Consider the following 17,545-nt stretch of genomic DNA (forward strand, 5'->3'; position numbering starts at 1 on the left):
GTTTATTCGCATCTAGTGGGGTTCTTGCTTTATGATCAGAAGTCCGTCTCTTCGGATTTTTTAAGGTCTTCTTCCATCTCTAGAACTCTGCTAGTTTGGCGGCCGCTCGTTTGTCTACCACCAAAGATCATATCCCGTTTATCACTAGGTTCAAGTCAAACTAAAGAAATCGTATGCTCAAGTGGTGAAGGAACCTCGTCGTCCCAACCCCTTCACTGGGGCAAACAGAGTTGCAATTGGTCAGAATAAGTCACAGGTTCATGATTCAGTGTTCTCCCGGATCGTCTTCCCGAGCCCGTTTCGCTTTGGCCAGTCTTCCTCCTCATCTCAGCAAGGCGCTCAGGATCCATCGTTCAAAGAGGTGGCATTTGGGGGTTCTAATAATTCTGCCCCTTCAAATTTGAATGGCCCCCATGGGATTGCTAGAGCTTTAACAGACAGGCACCTATTCAGGGGCAGGGCAGCACTTCTCAGGGTTCTGGGCTTGCTCCCAACTGCTCCTTAAGAATTTTGGGGCCCCGGCCATCTCATGCCGTGGCTTGGGCCGCTCCAGTTCCTAGGCCTGCGCCTCGCCTGTATAGCAGATGCTTGGACCCTTCTCATTCTAGGCAAGATTGCAGATCTCGTATCAGGTGCAGAGCATGTCTTCGGTTGGGCCACATTGCTGCCTGGTGCTCACCTGCCAATTCCAGCTCCCCTAATGGCGCGACCCTTCCCAATTCGCGCCCGATTCCTGTGGAGTCCCTGAGCAGTGGGTCCAAGTCTCAAGCAGTGCCGGTTTACCCCTCGATGCAACACTTCTTCAGAGTCTCTTTGCCAGATACGCCTCTACAACTGCCTTGCACTATGCCTTGGGGCGTTTCGTCTTCCTCAGCCGCTCCGCCGGTCCACCAGCAGCATAACCCAGAGCCTTGTTCACCGGACGCCATGGCCTTCCAGAGGGTTGTCCCCACGCCGTTCATCCTGCTTGGTCTGCATTGGGATGATGTTCCGAACAGAGTTCAGACCATGCGCGCAATCTCCACCAGAGCTCCAGCGCGCAATGAAGATGTCGCCATCGTCTCCATCAACCCCATGCCCCTTGATGATGTTCACTTTGGTAACATTAGGGAGATTGTTCGTGATTTTCTGGTTGATGAACGTGACATTCGCACAAAAGATATTCAGCCTTGTCTGATTGGTCAAGCCTTTGTGCCCTTTTACCATGTTTATGACCGAGATAATTTGATTCTGACCGGGCCTCTTCAATTTGGGAATGTTTCCCTCTCGTTCTGCAAGCACAATGATGGTAGTAACTTCAAAGCTCTAAACTTCAACCGTGTGGTGTGGTTGTTACTGCTCAACTTCCTGCTTGATCATCATGACCAAGAGTATATCAGAGATGCCATTAGTCCTTTCGCTAAGTTGGTCTCTTGGGTGGACGGACCTAACAGGCTAGTAAGTGTCATCGTCCAAGCCAGAGTAGTGGATTTGGAGTCTATCCCCCATTTCATTCCCTACGCTATTGGGGATGGTTTTCTTGGGAACTCTTGGACTATTCAGGCGGAAATCATTCGGCATCAGATCCTCGGTGGCTTGCCAGCAGATGAGGATCAGCCCCCAAGTCTGGGTCACTTCGGTCCCAATCTACCTTTCGACCACTTTGGCTTCGGTCAGCATGGCCCTGGACCGCAGCCAAGGGCACAGTGCTGTTGGTCAGAACTTTGGTCAAAATCTTGGTCTAGTCATTGAAGATGAGGTTGATCAGCCACAGGAAGATTAGATTGGGTTGAACTTGAATGAGCCTCCAACGCCTGAACCTGAAATCCACCCAGAACCTATGCTACAAGACCTCAATGAGGAAGTCTTTAATCCTGAGCCAGGTCCAGATGACCAGAACGACATTTTACCGGATCTCAATGTTGTTAATATGCAGGTTAATGATGAACCAGAGCAGCCCCTCTTCGATGTTGACAATGATGAGATTCAGCAGCAGCAGCCAGCAGCACCAGTTCAACTTGATTTCCCTCCCTTTGGTTTTCATGCTCTTATCCCCCTGGGGGTGGAAGAAGTACCTCATGATCAGTTGTTGGGTGGCTCCAGCTTCAGCTCCAATAGCAATGCAGGCCCCCATCAGGTAATCTTCAAATTTTTTATGCTCATACCAGTGATCCAGTCTTTGAGAGCTTCGCTTCCGTTTGGCACCCTTGCATCGTTCAAATTTCATGTTCTGGAATCACCATGTGTTGTGAAGGTTTGAAATGCTAGGACAGCTTCTTTCTCAGTTTTGAACTTCTGGTATGATGCATTTTTAAAACGAAGCACTGGATCATTGCACTTAGACCATTCAAAATACACCCCTGGCTTCAGGCCACAAAAAACTACGTACCAAGGCATCACCTAATTACATAAAAGTCTTTAATCAATGAAAAAACAAGAACAAACATGAATTATTAATATAACAATTGGCCAACCTTAACATGGATGAGTTCTACTAATCTGAGAGTGATGCATAAGGATAGGTATCATAACATTTAGCTACTAAAATCTACCATAGTGAATATGGTATACTATGAATAAGAATACTATGAATAGCTCAACCATTGCTCGTAATCAATTTGATATACTATAGAAAATTCTTACTCAGCTCTACTCATTTTGCACAAAAAGAAGGAACTTCCTAAGGAATCTCACCACACGGCCACGGCGGACGGCGAGCTCTGGTGGCGGAGAAGGGTGCCTGGTGGTAGAGCAGGGTGGCCCGGTGGGGAGAGGTGCAGGGCAGGCCCGAGCTCCGGCGGAGACGGCGCAGTCTGGTGGAGAGAGGCGCAGGGTGGGCGCGAGCTCTGGCGGAGATGGCGCAGTCCGATGGAGGCGGCGCAGGGTGGGCGCGAGCTCCGACAGGGGAGGCGCAGTCTGGTGGAGGCGGCGCTGTTGGGTTCCTGTGGTCGCACTTCGTCCGATCGCGGGTCAACACCGGGAGAGTCAGATTCGGAGTCGATCAGGATCGAGGGGCGCACTTTGATACGTGGTGGTGTGATGCGGGGGGCACACCAGGTGACTTCGTGGTCGACCGCGGACGGGTGGACGAAGTGGCCGTGGCGATCCACTCTCCCTCCCGGTATGGTTGGCCTTCTGGTATTTATACTGCAGCGCTCATCCTCTTTTTGGAAGGGGTGCAAAGTTACAGTTATGCCCCGGAGCAGTTTGACAGGGGGTGTGGTGACAAAACAGCTGTACATGGTAATTCTATGAGGCGCGGGGCCCCTGTGCCGGAGACTTCGTGCGCCCTAGGACCCACCACACGCCACGTTTGTTTGCTGGGCCTTGTTATGTCACCTCAGACGAAGTTGGGGTCCTGGCTTCGAAGTTTCCCTTACGCCCCATCCCCCGGCCGAAGTCCTCTGGCTCTTGGGACTTTGACTGCGGGGAGACCTCGGCCCAACAGGCGCAGGGCGACCGCGAGCTCTGGCGGAGGCGGCGCAGTCCGGTGGAGCGAGGAGCAAGGCGGGCATGAGCACTAGCGGGGGCGGCGTAGGGTGCGACCGAGCTCTAGTGGAGCGAGGTGTGCGGAGCAGGGAAGGTCCGAGCTCCAGCGGAGACGGCGCAGTCTGGCGGAGGAGCGCAAAGCGGGAATGAGGAGGTCCGAGCTCCAGCGGGGCGGCGCAGTCCACCAAGTGAAAGATTCAGACGCGCGAGAAAAACCCACGAAAACTGACTTTTTCGTGAGCCAGCCGATAAAAAAGTCCGATGAAAAAACCTCACGAAAAAAATAAAACTTTTCCACCGGCTGCCGACGGAAAAGAATGATTTTCATGGGCCTAGCAAGAACGCACGAAAAACATGGATTTTTTCGTCGGCCAGTGGGGCGACGAAAAAAATCTTTTCGTCAGCCAACTGAACCCACGAAAAACTGGTTTTTCGTCGGCCCATATTAGGGCCCACGAAAATTCAGCATTTTTTCACCCCAAAAAAATCATATTAGGAAAAATCGCATAAATCACATAAAATTCAAAAAACATTCTAGAAAAAATATACATCATATTACTGATACATACAGTCCTCTAAATTAACATCACATATAAATGTGAATATAAATAAGATTACATTATCCAACAACAGTGTGACAATTGCTTGGGAAGTAACTCAGGAAAATCACATGATATTCAAGTACCAGTCTACAAATCTTTGCTCCTGAGTAGTGACAGACTGCTCCTTGGAGTACCACTAGGTTCAGAATGTGTGGCTGCTGCAGCACTATTTAATTAAGGGCTTTGGTGGCAATGAACTCACATGCTTTCCACTGGAATTTTGCTTGACAGAAGAATTTAGAACACCACAAAACCTGTGAATAACTAAAAATTTACCAATCTGACAATACTGATCAGGGAAGCAAGTAACATATACCTACATGCATATGAACCCAAAGTTTTCATGACGGTGCTCTTTGACAATCTTTGCTGCTTTATAATTACTCTATCCCCATCCCTCTTTGTGATTAGTTACGTGTTTTCCTTATCTGGTTATGTCTACTTGAGATTGGAATAAAACCAAGGGGGCTAAGAGTATAATACCTCTATTATCTCTTAGACATTTCTCTTCATGGAAAGGCTGGTTGAAAAGCTCCTCTGCCTGCACAAACTCATGATTCCAAAGTACAGTTGTGTCTTTGGGAATACAGGCCTTGAAACTGTAGACCTGAACCGAACATGAATCTTTAAAGTCTTGCCTTGCTTCTGCAAGGAACATCAATATTAACTATTCAGTTAAGAAGTTTGATGCAACCAAAACAGCATAGCACTTGGAAGTGAAGACAGAATAAACATTTTAGATCTAGATCCAATCATCAAGATATTTGTCTTAGAGGGAACACTGCAGTTTAGGAAACTGTAACATAAATAAGGATATAACTAGGTCGATGCCCGTGCGTTGCCACGGCGGTATAATGGACCACCAGCCTAGTGCCATTGCAAAGTCCGTTAGGAGGGTCTATATTCCTAAGCAATATTACTGGCCATCCAATCTTTAGCTTCAAAATGTGTGGAGGTAGCCCATTGGGAGTTAATGTGTTTAGGAACTCCAGCGGGTAGTAGTTATGGGGATCATCCACCGTGTAGTCAAAGCTATGGTAAACCATCTGCTCCCCTTGGAAACGATCAATCATCCTCATATTTATCATATCCACCCAATCGTTCCGTGTTGACAGTATCGCTCTCGAAGTGATGTAGCTTGTGTTTGACATATTTTCATTGAGACTTGGGAAAATACAGTTTATTAACTTGTCAAGATCTCTATCGCTCCCGGTATATGGGCCACATACCTGATCAGGTAGACGAATCTCGCCATCACTATTTGCCTCCTCAGTACCACCACCGACACGCAACAAATATTCTGCAAACCATGGATCACTTTGAGCCCTCATATTGTGCACAAGCTTTAAGTGATGCATAGATTCCCAAAGGTACGACCTCCGTAGTGAGGCAGCGATGATCTGAGCTTTTGACCCCTTACGCACAATAGGCAGGACCTATCTGAAATCTCCACCAAACACAACAGTCTTCCCACCAAATGGCAATCCAGCTTGGTCCATTATATCGCGTAGGCTATTGTCTAGTGCCTCCACTGCTTGTCTCTTAGTCATAGATGCCTCATCCCAAATAATAAGAGACGTTTTCTGAAGCAAGTTTGCGGTCCCACTCTGTTTCGTAAAGCTACATACATTGCCATCATCAATTGCAAGAGGTATCTTGAAACGCGAATGGGCGGTTTTTCTTCCAGTCATTATGGAAGCCGCAACACTAGATGTAGCTGTTGCCACCGCAATCTTGTTCTGACTTCGTAGCGTCGCAGGTAGTGCTTTATACAAATAATTCTTACCCGTCCCTTCATGTGCGATTAAGTAAGTTGTTTCATAAAATTGCCGAGGCATAGTTTCCAATGGTTTTCATGCCTCCAGTTCCACCAGGGCTGGCATGGTAAAATTTATCTTCGACGATCAAATTAATAGGAGATAGACCTTCCTGTAGGATAAAATTAACAAAGTTAATCAACATATATACTAGCATTGCTGAACGAAATTATTTTAGATGCATCACAAAGGAGGAGCTCAGACTCTACAAAATTATCATCAAACTAGCATATACCACTCTCTTCTGAGCAGGAAAGGGTGCAAACAGAATTTGGTGGAAATTAAAGGGAACTCAACACGAACCTTGAAATAATTCCCAACAGGGGACACAAAAATGATAAATTTGTACTCAGGAGCAGGTGCATGACCCAGAACAGCCCCGCTGCCCATTAGGAGTGGCCTAATATACAGGGAACCTTTACCAGTAGGAGGTACCTGGAAACATGGTTTGTTTTGTTTCAAGAAAAAAAAACACGATATGTTAGCAAAAGGGGATAATGGTTCATTAAAATAAGTATTGTTACATATGTAACCTAATAGAATCCACCATAGAGAAACATAAACTACTAATTACTAACCCATCTTTTATTTGCCAAAACAGTTTGTTTAACAGCGTCAATGAATTGGTCAACAGGTGGAGCAGGCGTACACATCCTCTCTGCGCCAGTTATCATCCTTGTAGCATTCTCCTCTGGACGAAATAGCAGGATGGATGCATCAGTTTTCCTATATGCTTTTAGGCCTTCAAACAATCCCTGCATGCCAGAATATCATTGTCTAAGCACACTTAATAAAACTAGTAGGTATTCAAAGATATCTAATTGTCAGGTTATAGCTGTTCCAAATTCCCAATTCAGTAGATATATAGATATGAAACAAGATGGGAAGCCTCCTCACTAACCTGCCTATAATTAATGACTCCGGCAGAAGGACTCAGTGCTATAGGACCAAATGGAATTACTTCACCTTTGGAAAAGTATCCATCAGGTCCACATTTTGCAACATACATGAAGTCAGTCTCAATGAGGCCAAAACCAAGGTTTTCCCAGTCCACATCAGCCACCTCTGATGTTTCCCTGCTAAGAGTCAAACAATCAGAACGACACTGAAGGTCATGGTGCGTTGTTGATATGAATTCAGCTGAACCACAACCGTATGCACCTGCTTCAAAAAAAAAAAAACAACAGTATGCACCAAAATAAAAATGAGGCGCATTTCAGTAAGGATATGTCTTTCTCATAATTGCATACATGTACCTTGTAGCTACGGAAGCATGGCATTTTCTCATGCTAGGAACCTTGTACGAAATGTTTGGTGTCGAATAAGTGGGGCTCTGGATCTGCAGGCGGAGTAAAAACGTGAAACCATTTTTTGTTAGATCACAAGGCTGGTGGAAGTAGTAACAGTGCAAGTAGTTGAAGCTATCTCGAATCTTTGGCATCTGTACAGAAATTAAAAAGGTAAGCGATCACATGAGGACCACGCGAATTGATTGTATGCAAATTCAGATTCTCATGGGTCAAGTCAAGCAATACTTCATCCTCGCACTTTTTACCAAAAAGATGAAGGGTAGCCAAAGTGCCATCCAGGTAGGTGAGGTTGTGTGCCTGCTTTATGCATTAAACAGTCCGGGCACGAATAAAGCGGTAAAAACATGAGAAGCAAACCATATATTTGCATAGCAGCACTATATATAACTAGGAAATATGCCCGTGCATTGCAACGTGAAATTTTTTTATGTGCCATAAATCTAACAAGACCTTGTAACCTTTCCCATATGTTGCAAGGGAAAAAATCCTTATATGCCATAAATCTAATAAATATGGCCTAATATCCCGTAAGCTCTACCCTCTCGCTTTTAGGCCTCACTTGCGCTATCAATCTAAGATCACATTGGCAACGCGGATAATCTCTCACGGTGACCAGCTTAGTTATTGTAGGGCACAACTATGCGAGACCACACCAGCAGTGCAATGAAATGTTTGAACTAATATAGTCTTCTCCAAAAGTGGAAGACTCTTGTTGCATCCAGACCGTACCTTGTTTCCCACGTACCAAAAGAACTCAGAATTTTTTATTATAGAAATATGTGCTTATCATAAAGCATGATTATAACAATAGGTTGTGCATCATGTCGTAGTTAAGGGAAGATTGGTTTCAGTGCTAGATTGGTAGATAAGCACTTATCTCTAGTCCAAAACATTTGTCGCTAGACAACGACATTGTCTCTAAAATATATTCTCTCTGTTCACAAATATATGATGCGGTTGACTTTTTTAAAACTTCGATCATCTGCTTTATTCAAATAATTTGAGAAGTTACCATTTAATTTATTGTGATTTGTTTTATACTAAAAATAGTTTGAGTATGAATTGTATTTTTACATGTTGAAATAATTTTTTTTAAAATAAGATGGATGGTCGAAGTTTTGAAAAAAAACAACCACGTCATATATTGTGATTTTGATCATTATTTTATTAACAAATTTTATACTTTCACTACGGGAGAGCCCCCTTTGTCGTGTGCCGCATACGGCAAATCGCACACGGCAACCAGGGATCGGCAAAGCCGGCCTTTGCCGTGTGCTATATATCGGGCACACGGCAAAGGGTTTGCCGTGTGCCATTCTCGACCCACGCAAAATAAAGTAGCCAGCCAGGAATGATGATGTGGCCAAATGTTTGCCGTGCGCCCTGCTGGCGTGGCACACGGCAAAGTTCAAATCTTTACCGTGTGCCATGGTTTTTGCACACGGCAAAGATTGGCACCTTTGCCGTGTGCCATGGTTTTTGCACACGGCAAAGGTGCCAGAACCAATTTTTTTTGTTTGTTTATTACGTATATGGTACCCCAAAAAATCATATATATCATAATGATTATTCCATATATCCGAATAAGCATCACATGCATTTGATACACACATACAAATAAAGTCTTGTTTTGTTCATCGACAACCACAAGTATTGGTCGAGTTCATACAAGCTCATACAAATCAAGTTCAAACAAATCCATAAAAGTGGTACAAAGCAAGTCCATACAACATAACTCACGGGCCCGACGGCGGTGGCGGCAGTGGCGGGTGCTGCGGCCACATCTGCGGGGGCGGCCATGTAGGCGTCTGCGACCAACCTGGCTGCTGCTGCTATTGAATCCAAGCCACCCATTGAGGCGGTGGCCACACAAACTGCTGAGGCTGCTGAGTCTGCTGCACTGGAGGCGAGAAGTCAGGATTCACTGGCCCATCATTGGATGCCGCCGACTAATTCTGCACATAAGCGAATATATATTGAGTTACATAAGAATGAAACTACAAGCATTAGCCTAAGTTCTAAGTCATTGTAGATATATCATGAGATATTATTTTTAAGTAAATCTAGGTTGATGCTAAGTCACTAAGACATTCCGAAACTCGATAGGAGTCAAAACCACTTACGGTAGGAGGAGTTTCTGCACGATGAACAAGTGGGGCCGGAGGGAATTGTGGAGGCGAAACACCCATCGCCGAGCCCAGGCTTTGCATAAATGTTAGAGCTTGATCCAATTTTTGCTGGACGTCGTCCCGCTCGGCCCTCCACCTCTCCTCTGCCGCCTCCTGCCGTGCTTGGAAGGCTGCTTCCATCTGGCCTAAAGGATTTGATCCCAGGGTTAGAATTCAAAGCGAACATATGTAAAAACGGAGGAACGACGGATGAAACAGAAATAACCTTGATAGCCTCAATCTGAGTCTGTGTAGTGTCTGGCCGTGGGCGTATGGCAGGGCTTGAGCTGGTACTCCTGGCTCGAATCTGCGAGAGAGTGGGAGTAGTCGCCGTGTCGACTAAGCTGTCACCAAACCAGTACCATCCATGCTTCTTGCCTGCTCCCGCCCTCATGACGACTTATCCATCAATGGGCTCATTGATCGCATCAAACTCCGGCCCATGAACTTCTTGTGCCATCGAGGTGTACCCACTGAGGAGGTTGTGGACGCTTGCGTTGCTGTACACTTCGGGCGGATCCTGCGGGTTGAAGGTGACATCGAACGTCGCCTTTCCTTTGTGGGCCAAACAGTATGCCTGGACTTGGGTGCAAGGCACACCACCATGTGACGCCGACTGCTAAAAAAGGAAGATGATTAGAAATTATGCAGAATTGAGCGTTAGAATAAAGAAATTAATTCACATACATATCTAGCCACGTACGCCTTGAGGTTACGGTTGCCCTGATGGTGCGATGCACCTGGCATCAGCAAACGCCGCTGCCGGGCAGCCTCGTGCATCTCCACCCACTCTTGCGATCACCATCGGTCCACTATCATTTCCCAGCACGGATAATCATTGGCAATCCACCACGGAGGCACCTGCACATCATCAATATCTAATACATTTAAGAAGAACAAATGGAGCATAGTTGATAACTACTTAAGATTGAATCTTTACCAGCAAGTATTGTTCCTGGGTAAGTCTGATGTCTCTCGCAGGTCCTTTGTAGATCCTCACTTTTTCGATCCTGGCCTTGTAGTCGATGACGGCCTGGATGCGCACCTCGTAAAGCATATCCGCCACCAGCTTGTAACAAGCTCTGCTGGCCACCTGCATCGCCCTGGGCATCATTCCCTCCTCGCATCTGTAGAAATCCTGCACAAAAATGTGAACAAAGTCATTATTTCAAAACCCGGTGCAATGAATATGATGTATTCGTAAATGTAGTTCCATGAGGACTTACCCATAATTCGTTCAACACTCGGTGCGCCTTGTTGTCAAATGCCCTGCCTTCCTCATTTGGTCCATCCGGTGCGGCGATGTAGTGCTCCCACGAGGAGGCTGGCTGACGTACCCCAGCAATATCCATGGCGCCTGGGTAGTGTCGCTTGCAGAGGAGGCCCAGGATGCCATTGGCCATGCGGTTGTGAGCAACACCTGGAACAACTATGTCAAAGTTCCTGCTCAAGTTATTGAGAGATAGTATTAGTGTCAATTGTGATTTTGAATATATCAAAAGGAAACGTATTGAAATCTTGTAAACTTACTTACCTTTTCCCGTCAGGTCGGAGGACCAGTCGGTGCTCTAGAGGTATCGGACGATCCGGAAGCCTCAAGGGTCCTCGCTACCAGACGGTAGGTACGCCCAAGTCCTCCTCCTCCTCCTCGTCCGCCCCATCCTCCTCCTCCTCCTCCTCCTACTCCTGCTCGTGCTCCTCAGCACCGGGATCCTCCTCCTCCTCCTCCGCCACCTCCGCCTCCTCCTCCACAAGAGGAGCACCTCTCCTGCGCCTGTTCCTCCTCCCAGCCCTCCCTCCTGAAGCCGTGCCGGAGCCCTCAGCGGCATCGCGCGTCGACGAACCCGCTCTACTCCTCCGACTTCTCCTGCCTATCCGTCGAGTCCTCTGGGAGGACTCACCTGCCTGGGTAGATCTGCCGCCCAATAGGTCTGTGAGTGACTTCCCGTACTTTGGACAGTACTTTGCTTCCGCATGTTCTTTCCTCAACAAGATGCATCCCTTCGGACATGCATGTATCTGCTCATACGGCATCTTCAATGCACAAAGGAGTTTCTGTGCCTCATACATGCTTTTTGGAAGAATGTGACCTTCCGGAAGCAGAGTGCCAATAACTGTCAACATAACATCAAAAGCATCTCGACTCAGGGTAAACTGGGACTTCATGGCCATCAGGCGCGCAATGGCATCCAGTTGTGAAACCTTGGTATGCCCATGAAGGGGTTTTTGTGCTGCACCCAACATGTCATAGTACGCCTTCGCGGTTGGCTCTGGCTCCTCACTACGTTCTCCCTCGAAGTGTGCTTCATGAAAGTCATCTAACATATCTCCTACCCCGGCATCATCATCATGATCTTCAGTGCGTTGCCTAACGACCTCGTTTCTCATACGATTGCCTTCACCATGGTAGGTCCACCGGGTACAGTCTCTCGTAAATCCATAATTGCAAAGATGTTGTGTCATGACTTCCCGTGTCTGTCGACGCGTGTTTCCACATTTGGTGCAGGGACACCAAGTGCATGAGCCTCCTTTAACCTTTGCAAATGCTCGATCCAAGAAAGTCTCGGTCTTCTGAATCCATTCCAAGGTCAACTCCCCCCTTGTTTCCAACCGGAGTACATCCACGCACAGTCATCCATACTCTATCATATCAACGAGTAATATAATATACAAGAGAATGTTTGCATCTACACGATGTCCAAACATTCTACTAGGTTAAGATATGTCCTAATCCCACCCGAAGATGCGTAGCTTGAGTCGATTTCCATGCTCTACTCCGATCCGGGACAGAATTTCGGCAGCATTTCGCCGCTGTTCTCCAAATACACGTCCCAGAAGAGAGATTATGTATCCGGAGAACAACGGGGAAATGATGCCGATACTCTGTCTCGAATGCGAGTAGAACATGGAAACTAACTCCATCTACGCATCCTCGGGCTGTCCAAAAAATGTGGACAATTCAAAATAGATACGGTCGTACATATGCAAAGTTTTGCATATTTCCATCCGTATCTATTTCGAACGGGAGACGCCTAACTAGGTTACGTGATATACAAACATGCGGTATGAAAAGCGGACTACTCTTGTATGCCTCACCTTGCTATATGGTTCGGTGGCGGAGGCCGGCGATGGGAACTAGGTGGCGGTGCTCGGTCCTGAAAAAAAAGAATAATATGTGTGAAATTATAATCAATAATTTGTTACTATTGGTCATCTCAATAAAAAAAAGTATTGAACTACTGTTGTATGTCTCAGATATGTTTCGTTTCATTTGATCTTGAACTTGCAGCATAAGAAATCATCTAAAAAAAAGTTCATGATATACATGGAACCATGTGACACATCCAGCCCAACCATCATATCAACACAAATATCAACACAAACGAAAGTTTGCTTTGGGCATGGATGTGTCACATGGTTTGATGACAATCATGAGAAATATAACCACAAGCTCAAGATCATCATATGTTACCCAGTCCAAATCTAGGTAACAATTTATATCATCACAGGCAATGAGCTTATGTAATCTACTACGAACATGAGACGGCGCGAGGGCCCTTGTCAATGTCCTCACCTAGGGTTCAACGGTGGTCTAAGCGGTGATGCGGGTGTCGGTGCAGAACGATCGTGACACAGGTCGACGACATCGTGAGGCTTAATGAACGGGTCGAGAATGGTGCAATGCCCTCTCCTGATAAAAGCAACAACATTGTGTCAATTTTCTTGATTTCACGCATTTAATCATGTCAAATATTAATTGTGCAATTTCCACTAAAACAATAAGTAAATGAACATTTATTCTAGAGCACCTAGCACATGAGAGCTAAAGTCCTGACTTCAATTCCACTATCCAAAATTCACTACAAGTGCGTATCTAGCACATGAGAAGTCCTATTCTATAGCACACAACATCAAGAAAATGAACCACGGGTCCCTTGTGCATGTCCTCACCTAGGGCTGGCGGCAGCGTGGCGAGCACGGCCGGCACCGGCGCCAGGACGAGCGTAGCGGCCTCGCAAGCTTAGGGCGTAGGCACGAAAGCAGGAGGCAGCATGGCGGGCACCGGCGCCGGGGAGCTTGGCGAGTGGTGATCGTGGCCACGCCGAGCGGCGACCGGGGGCGCGACGTGCGTGGCCGCGCCGATCGTGGCCGCGGCGACCGCCGAGCCTGGGCCCGGCGAGCGGCGACTGGCGACGAGGGCGTCGGGGTGGCGAGCAACAAAGGTGAGGCCCAGCTCGGGGCGACCGTGGCGGGCCGAGCGTGTGCACGAGCGTGGCGGCGGCGGCGAAGGCGTCGGCGTCGGGGTGGCGAGCGCCGGTGAGGCTGAGCGCCGACGCGAGCGTGGCAAGCCGAGTGCGGGCTCGCATGGCGGCGGCGGCGGCGCGTGCCGGCGGAGAGGGCGTCGGCGTCGGGGTGGCGAGCAAAGGTGAGGCCGAGCGCGGGCGTGACCGTGGCGGCGGCGGCGTCATGCGGGGGTGGTGTGGCGGTGGCGGCGTGCGGGCGCGAGCGTGAGAGTGATAGCTGCCGCCGGCCGTTCAATGGGGGTAAGGGGCGGGTCTTTGCCGTGGGCCAGTTTGCCGTGGGCGCCGATCTGGCCCACGGCAAAGACGTCAGCTTTGCCGTGTGCCACCCCGATCCGGCACACGGCAAAGGCATCTATAGCTATTTGTTTTCTTCAAAATTTTTGTTTAATTAGTGTTTCAAATATTGTTTAATTAGTGTTTCAACTAGTGTAGTCAATAAGTAATAATTAAAAAAAATATATCATTCATTTCGTGCAAGAATAAATATTTCTTGTTTCATTATCACATGCAGATTGAATGTACTATTTCATGCTATTTGAATCCTATATGTACCAACTGAATCACCATTACGTGTTTAACTAAAATTTGTTCACAACACTATAAATATCACAAAAAAATCACTCAACCTTTTCTGTTCTATGATTGCAATTAAAAAATTATTATTTCATGCAGTTACACCTCCATTGCAATGTATATCACATGTTATTATTTAATGGGGGAAAACATAAAAAATAGCAAATGAATCTGAAAAATAATGAAATTTTGACATGTACAAAGATTCTAAGATTGTGTATTGCATGTACAAAATTTTTTGAAGTCAACACCCAATTCGACTATCACTTTCACTTCAAATATCAACATCTCATTCTCAACTCTATAGATCTTCTTTGAAGATACTTCGGTTTATAAGGAGTACAAGTGATAACTTGTGCTAAACATTTTCAATTTTTTTCCATAGCCTCCACTTATAAAATCATGATACCATAACAAATCTTATATTTTTGAGAGTAAGTTTGCCTTTTATAGAATTTTAAAACGGTTGGGCCACATGGTTCATGGGATGGCTCATGAGCAAATTTTTCAAATTTTGCATCAATTTTTTAGATAAGGGCTCACATGGGACTTCATGATGTTAACATCATTTTTTTGCTTCATTATTACTTTATTTAGAATTATTGCAGTTCAAAATTTACTTATTCTCTAATATTCCTTTACATCAAATAACAATGTTAAATATAGCAAAATGACCGAGAAAAATACCAAAACCTAGTATAGAGTCCCACATACAATATAAAGATAAGCAGAATAGTTTCAAATGCAGAATGAATTTTTTTTAAACAAATTTGCCGTGTGCCAGAAATAAACACACGGCAAAGACCAAATTTTGCCGTGTGTCCTTCGTAGCACACGGCAAAGAAGATAGTTTGCCGTGTGTTTTTTTGCCGTGTGTTGTAGATCATGGCACACGGCAAACATCCTGCACTGCCGTGTGTCCACTGCTTTGCCGTGTATCTTCTTCGTGGCACACGGCAAACAAGACCTTTGCCGTGTGCCGTTAAATTTGCTGTGTGTCCCTTTCGTGGCACACGGCAAATATGCTCTTTGCCGTGTGCCCGAGATAGTGCACACAGCAAAGATTCCGGCACACGGGAAACTACGAGTTTCCAGTAGTGTTTTATATATGAGTTTTAAAAGAAAATCGATTCATAGTACACACCTAACACAACCACGCTCCAAGTCCCAAACACGTGTACCACACGCGGCAAGCAGCAGATAGGCCACCATGAGGGCTGGTCTCTCTTCTTCTGGAGAGCGCCCACCAACCTGCTGCCTCTCTTCTCTCGTGAGACCAGCGACGACGCTCAGATGGCCGGCGCCGATTTATAATATTGCTATTATTATCAATTCTTCATAATAATAGTATGATCGAGATGGTGTGGTTTCGTGTCACTTAATGTTTTGAAAAGAAAGTGAAAAACTGAACAACCAAAGGTGCAAGCCATGTCGCTGAGATAAAATTAAAGGAAGGCCTGAACCAAACTAGCATGCATGTTATCTCCAGAATAAAGGCATCCATACGTACATAGCAGTGTGCCGAATCACTCTTACATAACCTAGTGCACAGATCAGCTGATCAAGATAAGGTAAACTAGCTAGATGACGAATATATATAAGGACCCGAAATAGTCTAACGGCCTGCATCCTCCTCTGCAGGGAGGTGTTGTTCCTACATTTCCCTGAGGGTATGCGAGAGGCGACGTGCTGCAATGGAGTAGGCGAATATGATATAAAAGAGGAAGACGATGCTGAAGATGACCCCAGTCTTTATCTCCCGTTCTGCCGTGGCCAACACAGCGGCCTTGCACGACAGGCAGTTGTAGCAGAGTTTTGCGGCGTCGTTGCTCCATGTTCTGCAGTCTACATCCTTGGTGCAGATGCTGCCCTGGGTGGTCGCAACCCACGTTGTGCCGCCGAGGTAGACGAAGTTGCAGCAGGTGGGGGGCTTGCAGCAGCCGGACTGCAGTGACAAGAACACAAGAAGCATTATATTGAAGCAGTGCATGATGAAGCAACGCTGGCCTACCGAGACAAAAAGATGATCTTCGGTTAGTTTTTTTTCTTTTCTTTTCTGTGGAAATGAAGACAAAAAGTGCCATGTTATTTTTTAAAAATTACCAAATAAGAATTTTGTCTGTTATGTTTTCACTTTGACTTCTCCTCACAATTCATTTATTTTGTAGTCTCGTGATGGAGCAGCTGCTTTATACATGAAGCCTATGGTGAACTCTGAGAAGTTATGTGATGTTTATGCAAGCGATTTGGCCAAAGGAGGGAATGCTAAAGGCCCTGGAGAGGAAGAAGTGCCAGAAGGTGGATCACCTACAGATGAGCAGATGCTAAAAGAGAGATCGACTTTTCCTGACGTGAATACAATGTACCTTGATGGCATAGTCGGAGCCGTCGTCGTAGGCGGCGGCGCCGTTGTTGGCTTCCAGGCTCTTGCAAACATTGGAGTGTCCAATGTAGTCCTGGACGACCTGCTTCTCCCACACCCTGGCCAAGCTGCAGTCCTTGGACCCTCTCTCGTACCAGGCACTGTCGTCCTCCCCGGCGCCCTTGTAGACGGCGATTGCTGAGAAGACGGTGATGAGGAAGAGGATGACGAACAAGGCGAACAAGCTGTGGAGGTGGACCCCGAGCAGCCAGGTGGACCTGGAGCGGTTGCCGACGTGCCCCGCGATACAGGAGACGACGAAGAGGATCCCGATCAATATGAGCACGGCGTAGGCGTTGGGGGCGCTGAAGGTCTGGGGGACGAGCCCCATGCCCAAGCTGATGATGGGAATCGATGCCAGCACGATTGACGTGTTCAAGACCAGCATGATTATCGTCGCAGCCGCTGCAGGAACGCCGCCGACCAGGAGGGCTTGGCGGTGGGCTGGGGCACGGTGGTTTTGATGGGAGCGACTAGCGAGTTCTGTGGGAATTTAAACTGGGTGGTGGAGGTCGCCTCACGGGGAAACGGCGCATGCACCCCGCACCCCGCACGACCACGATCGTGCCCCGTCGCCCGCCCAGCTAGCACGTACGTGTGGCCGCGTCCCCTGCGGCCCTGCTAACCGCCCCGCACGCAAGTTACTTGGTACTTGATCGCGATGCCGATCCACCTGTGACCTGCCATCGCGATTACTTGGTACTTAAGGGCTAGTGTGGAAAATAGGATCATCTGCTAGTTCATAGTTTATTGGTCTGAGAAATGCAGAATATATTTCTCAAACAAACTTGCCATCTCAATCTCTCCATATTTTTATAAGAATACGTGGGAGATCTTAGAATCGAAATAAACTTGGAAGGATGGACCACAAACTGGAGCTG

The 17,545-nt window shown here is 46.9% G+C and overlaps 2 protein-coding genes across 2 annotated transcripts; both read right to left on the minus strand.

Moving 5' to 3' along the window:
- Positions 1–5,888: 5,888 nt before the first annotated feature.
- LOC120693904 (branched-chain amino acid aminotransferase 2, chloroplastic-like) lies at positions 5,889–7,196 on the minus strand. Its single transcript, XM_039977103.1, has 5 exons — positions 7,138–7,196; positions 6,789–6,963; positions 6,466–6,642; positions 6,191–6,322; positions 5,889–5,999 (listed from the first exon to the last, which is right to left on the minus strand). Exons 1-5 carry the CDS (start codon positions 7,173–7,175, stop codon positions 5,889–5,891), a joined length of 633 nt encoding a protein of 210 aa, XP_039833037.1. The 5' UTR covers positions 7,176–7,196.
- An 8,700-nt stretch (positions 7,197–15,896) lies between these two features.
- Positions 15,897–16,995, minus strand: LOC120693914 (tetraspanin-8-like). The gene is made up of 2 exons (XM_039977109.1): positions 16,609–16,995; positions 15,897–16,187 (listed from the first exon to the last, which is right to left on the minus strand). Exons 1-2 carry the CDS (start codon positions 16,993–16,995, stop codon positions 15,897–15,899), a joined length of 678 nt encoding a protein of 225 aa, XP_039833043.1.
- Between the last annotated feature and the right edge of the window lie 550 nt (positions 16,996–17,545).

The sequence above is a fragment of the Panicum virgatum genome, unplaced genomic scaffold, assembly GCF_016808335.1.
Source record: "Panicum virgatum strain AP13 unplaced genomic scaffold, P.virgatum_v5 scaffold_199, whole genome shotgun sequence".
NCBI lineage: Eukaryota > Viridiplantae > Streptophyta > Magnoliopsida > Poales > Poaceae > Panicum > Panicum virgatum.

Coding starts and splice junctions, on each gene's coding strand:
- LOC120693914 (XM_039977109.1), bottom strand. CDS start 16,995: ATGGGGCTCGTCCCCCAGACCTTCAGCGCCCCCAACGCCTACGCCGTG. Junction 16,188..16,608: donor GCTCCGACTATGCCATCAAG/GTACATTGTATT, acceptor TTGTCACTGCAG/TCCGGCTGCTGCAAGCCCCC.
- LOC120693904 (XM_039977103.1), bottom strand. CDS start 7,175: ATGAGAAAATGCCATGCTTCCGTAGCTACAAGGTACAT. Junction 6,643..6,788: donor GAGTCATTAATTATAGGCAG/GTTAGTGAGGAG, acceptor TCTGGCATGCAG/GGATTGTTTGAAGGCCTAAA. Junction 6,000..6,190: donor CTGTTGGGAATTATTTCAAG/GTTCGTGTTGAG, acceptor TTTATCCTACAG/GAAGGTCTATCTCCTATTAA.